Genomic DNA, 5520 nt, shown 5'->3' with positions numbered 1-5520 from the left:
TGCATCACCTATTATTTATACCCTAATTAATACATAAATATACATAAAATTTATTACCTCCGATTTAAAAATTTATTAGTTTAAAAAATAAATATCAAATAGAATATTTTAATATTGAACATCTTATAAATATACATAAAATCCAATAAAAAAATTAAGAGTCACGCGTATTGTCCTGACAATTGGACAGACATCGAGTACTGCTGTGCGAATATTTATGGTGGCAGAATAATTCTCATTTTATTAATTGTCTCGTGTCTAATTTGTGTGAAAATATTTGACTTTTATTTTTTTTTAAATTCTCGGCGAGTTTCAAATTCTTGAATGAATATCTCAGTTCCTTTCATACTACTCCCTCCGTCCCATTAAACGTTTTCTCTTTTGACTTTCGGTAGTGTTCACGGTAAGCGATTGAATACTAATTTACGTCTAATCTATAATATCAAACATTATCATGAGTGATTTCGTTGGATTCGTATTATCAGTATTTTAATACAATGAAATTTTTATATTTAATACTAATATGAATTTAAAGATATTAACAATCAAAAGTGTGCATTGGCAAACGTGTCCAACACAAATAGAAAACGTTTTTAGGGACGGAGGGAGTACCATTTTCATAAATATCTTCCCTTGTCTTTTTGTCTGCATCTCTCTCTATCATTTTCGTTAATTTCGTTATACATTTTGAAACTTTTAAACCATCCTATCTCAATAGTGAATTCACACTAATAAACGAGATAACTTCGATATCTAAAATTGAAACGGACCCGAACAAAGTGTTGCTGTATTGGTTGAGCTCATATACCCCTTTACGAGAGGTCAGTCTGCTGATGTGTACATATGTAATCAATTTGTAAAAAAAATTAATTCTAGATGGAGCCAACACATTTAATAGAGTCGAGATATTTTTTAATTCGATATATTGTTAAATTTTTCAATGCCAAGTCAAGTTATCGATATTTAAATATTGTATCTGTTTACAGGAATTTCAACCTGATTAATTAATTTGCGAAATTGTGATAAATCTTAAATTTGAATTAGTTTTCTGAAATATTTTGTGCCCCGAATGTAAAAAAAATAAAAAATAATAATTCTAAACGAACCCAGTATATGTAATAGAGTCAAGATATTTTTTAATGCAATACATTATTAACTTTTCGATGCCAAGTCAAGTTATTAATTAATTTGCGAAATTGTGATAAATCTTAAGTTTGTACTCGGGGTCGGCTCTGCGTTTCAGCAACTAACAATGCCTTGAGAATCAAGATTACAAAGTTTCTAGACTCAAGTCACATCACTAACGATAGTGAGTTCATGAAAGCAACATAGGAAGATAACACTCTGTTTCATTTTCTCTAATTTGTCTGATTTGTTCTCTTTGCAGCTCAAAGTTTAGAAAATTACATTTCCAGTCGTGCAAATAGACTTTTATGTTACTCGCAAACTTGTCAGTACCAATCTCTCATCTCCAAAAGTTTGAAAGAGTCGTCTATTCAAGTTATATATTACAACCACATAAATGAGTTTTGATTCAACAAAAAGAACTTATGAACATGCTTTCTCACTTCATTTTGCTTATAATTGTATCTTTGGGGTCTGCACCCTTGTTATATGGACCTGTAACGATAGCCAACGGGAGCCTGGAGAGCGCGGTGGTGAGCCATGAAGGGGCTGGTGCAGTTAGTATTGGTGCAGTCTTCGACGAGACTTCTAGACCAGGCAAGGAGGCTAGAGTAGCCATAGAGATTGTAATTCATGATTTCAATTCTGCAGGGTCTGATCAGAATCTGCAAATTCAGTTTGGAAACTCTCGAGGCAAACTCGTTCGTGCAGCCTTTGCAGGTAAATTTTTCTATCCATTTAAATTTTACTCGCTTATTCATTAGGTCTGTCAAGGCTACTGGGAGCTCTGATACCATGTTGAGTAACCAGTCGCTCTAAAACCTTAAGGTGTTAGAGGAAGGCTCAACCGGATCTATATTCTAACAGCTACTTCTCTTTGACTCCATTTACCTAAACCTTCAACCTCTTTGCATGATAATAAGTCGAAAATGTGCACATTATTGCAGCAAAAGATCTTATTTTAACACATGGTGTTAAAGCAATTTTGGGAGCTCATACATGGGATGAAACATTAGCTATTGCTGAGGCGGCTAGTGAAGAAGCTCATGATGTACCTGTACTATCTTTTGCTGAATCAATTTCATCAACTCGAATCTCGCCTTCCGTTCTTCGAGTCATGCCAAGCCAGGAAGTGCAGATGAATGCAATTGCAGCAATTATACAGTCATGGGGATTGAATCAAGTTACTCTAATATACGAGAACTCCCTCAACTTGTCATCACCGGAGTTAATAAGTACTCAACTCTCCGAATCACTTCAACGTTTTGGAGGTGAACTATCTCATACTTTTGCTCTCACTTCGGTTTCTCTTAACTCGTTACAAAAAGAGCTCAATCAGCTCAAGAGACAAGAAAACACAGTTTTTGTGATTCATGCAACTTTTGAATCGGGATATCGTGTTTACCAAATTGCAAAGAAACTGAACATGACAGGAGATGGCTATGCATGGATCGCGACAAACAGCATTACTGATCTCTTCCATTCGATCAGTCCCAAAAAATTGTCATCCATGCAAGGCATTGTTGGAACCAAAACTTATTTTCCAGAAAACTCACCACTTTTTCAAGATTTCAGAAAAAGATTTCGCTCAAATTTCAGGAATATTTATCCTGATGAAGAATTTGATGAGCCTGGCATCTTTGCTTCACAGGCCTACGATGTCACGCGTGATTTACTCTACAAACACAAGATTATCAACTTGTTTCAAAGTATTTCAGCTGTGGATTTTGCCGACTGGAAAGTAACTCCAGCTAGAGTAGTTGAAATTGTGAATGTAATTGGAAGGAGTTATCAGAGTGGTTATTGGACACAAGGACTTGGATTTTCAGAAACGACGGATGAAAATGCTCTTCACCACACTTCTATGGAGAAACTGAAAGAAGTCCTGTGGCCACCACAACCATGGCACACTGAGAGACAGCGGCGCATTCTTGCAGGTAGTTCAAAGCCTCTTAGGGTTGGTGTGCCTGCAGACTCTCTGTTCCGACAGTTTGTAGAGCTTAAAAATGACTCAGAAACTAATGCAACTTTGTACGATGGATTTTCTATTAAAGTGTTTGAAGAAACAATGAAACTTGCATATGCTAACAAAGAGAGTTACAAGTATATTCCTTATTATGGAGATGACTATGATGGTTTGGTGAAACAAATCGATATAGGGGTAAGAATACTTAAACTTGATGTATCCGTAAGAACCTACTTGTTAATTTTGGGGTTAGTATCTAATTATCTTTAGTTTGACAGGAATTTGATGTGGTAGCTGGTGATGTAACAATTTTGGAAGAAAGACACAAATTTGCGGATTTCTCACAGCCTTACACAGAATCAGGAATGGTGTTAATAGTACCTATTCGATCCACTTTACCGAATGGAATGTGGCTGTTCTTGAAGCCCTTTACAAAAGAAATGTGGGGTGTTCTAGTAGCTATCACCATTTACAATGGCTTTGCAGTTTGGTTGATCGAGAGAAATCACAACGATGAATTTAGATCAGGCACCGTCTGGAATCAAATTGGAGCACTCTTTTGGCTAGCATTCAGCACACTCTTTACATTGCGTGGTAAGTCCTATGCTGCAACTTTGTTGTATTATACTTTTGACAACATTATAATGACTAGTATATATGTAATTAACACGTACCAGTGTCGTGTTTTAATAAATTGTACAGGGGAAAGACTGCATAGTAATTTGTCAAGGATGGCAATGGTGGTGTGGCTTTTTGTGGCACTAATAATCATACAGAGTTACACGGCTAGCCTTGCTAGTATGCTAACTGCACAAAGGCTTGAGCCAGCTATAAAGAATGTCGAAACACTTAAGAAGATGAATGCAACAGTTGGCTATTGCAAAGGGTCATTTCTTAGTTCATACATGATTACTGCCTTGGGCTTCTCTAAAACAATGATCAGGAAGTATAATTCGACAGATGCATATGCCGAAGCCCTTTACAACAAATCCATAGCTGGAATCTTTCTGGAAGTCCCTCCTGCTAAAGTCTTTCTATCTCAGTACTGTAAAAGCTTCACGAAAACTGAGAAAACCTTCAAAATTGGAGGATTCGGTTTTGTAAGTTCTCTTCCTCTGGCTATAAATTTTCACTAATCAGAAAGATAGTATCTTTTATCAGGCTAATGACAGTCTGAACTTGAGCTATAACATCTAGACAATCATTGCCAAATATATAAAGTTTAACGATGAACAGGAACTCGAACCTTAATGTTGCTAAATACTAAACAGCAGAATGTGCCCTAATGCAACAGTTAGGCCTCTTGAACCTTTTCATTATAGTATAAATAGCAGTATTAAGTGTTAGATTAGGTCACTAAGCTTATAGGCCTCCCAAGATAGTATAGGAACTTTAGCTATAGGCTTTTCGCGTTAATTCAGAAATTCAAGACTTACATACATGATCCTGACAGTGAAGGATACCACTAAAAATTGCTTTAGCAGAAGCAGCTCCTTCTCGTGATTATATGTTTGGAACACACTTCAATCTTCTTGTTTAGCATTGTGCATAAGTAAACCATCTTATTTGTCTAAACCATGGCAGGCATTTCAGAAGAACTTTTCAATGCTTCCGGATATAAACAAGGCAATAATGAGCATTACTGAAAATGGGAGGCTTCTAGAACTTGAGGATCAATACATTAACAATGAGGAGTGTAAAGATGTAGATTCTGCCCCAAGTGAAGATGGTAGTATTGGCTTAAACAGCTTCTCAGTACTTTTTGGCTTTTCCGGGGGCATATCAACAATCGCTCTTGCAATGTACATCCTTAAATACTTTCTATTTCCTAAACCAGACGACGGTAACCTTGTCAGAGCAAATTTTGTCCGGAGATGGCTACATCATGGAAGACAATTATCCGCTAGAGTTATCAATGTCGAACCCCCTAGAAATCCCCCCGATGCTCAGTACTCAGAAGCCCGACGATCCTTTAGTATAATAAGTGATGTAGAAAGCCTGGAAGATCATCCCTATGCTCCAGACCATCATAACCGGATTGGAAGACAGCAACATAGTAATGAGTTGGAGTTGAACACAATGTCGTGTTATCTATAAATGTATAGAATCATTGTCAATTCTTTTGTTTTTTATCAAATAGTACATGATTAACACACGAATTGGCCTCTGAATAAATTTATTTGTACTTTCGGTGTTTCTTTTACATAACATTTCAATGATCTGACTTTTCTTCACAAACATACGTATTCTTACTTTCACGAACTGTCATGTTCATACCTGTCAAGTAACCAAGATCGTACCTGAGTACTCTACCAGCCTGAGCTCTGATACCATGTCAAATCTAGTCTAACTAAAAACCTCAAGGTGTTAGAGGAAGGCCCTTTCCAGGATCTTATCTTATTATTCTAACAATACCAACATTGTCATGT

At 36.3% G+C, this 5520-nt stretch overlaps 1 protein-coding gene across 1 annotated transcript; it reads left to right on the top strand.

Annotated features, from left to right (window-relative positions):
* Positions 1-1423: 1423 nt before the first annotated feature.
* Positions 1424-5299, top strand: LOC141670419 (glutamate receptor 2.8-like). The gene is made up of 5 exons (XM_074476250.1): positions 1424-1845; positions 2073-3286; positions 3370-3685; positions 3794-4191; positions 4676-5299. Exons 1-5 carry the CDS (start codon positions 1551-1553, stop codon positions 5186-5188), a joined length of 2736 nt encoding a protein of 911 aa, XP_074332351.1. The 5' UTR covers positions 1424-1550; the 3' UTR covers positions 5189-5299.
* The last annotated feature ends 221 nt before the right edge of the window (positions 5300-5520 follow it).

Source organism: Apium graveolens, chromosome 7 (assembly GCF_009905375.1).
Source record: "Apium graveolens cultivar Ventura chromosome 7, ASM990537v1, whole genome shotgun sequence".
In the NCBI taxonomy this organism is placed as follows: domain Eukaryota; kingdom Viridiplantae; phylum Streptophyta; class Magnoliopsida; order Apiales; family Apiaceae; genus Apium; species Apium graveolens.
The sequence above is the reverse complement of the archived record's forward strand: the minus strand, read 5'-3'. Positions and strand labels throughout refer to the sequence as shown.

Coding starts and splice junctions, on each gene's coding strand:
- LOC141670419 (XM_074476250.1), top strand. CDS start 1,551: ATGAACATGCTTTCTCACTTCATTTTGCTTATAATTGTATCTTTGGGG. Junction 1,846..2,072: donor CGTTCGTGCAGCCTTTGCAG/GTAAATTTTTCT, acceptor ACATTATTGCAG/CAAAAGATCTTATTTTAACA. Junction 4,192..4,675: donor AAATTGGAGGATTCGGTTTT/GTAAGTTCTCTT, acceptor AAACCATGGCAG/GCATTTCAGAAGAACTTTTC.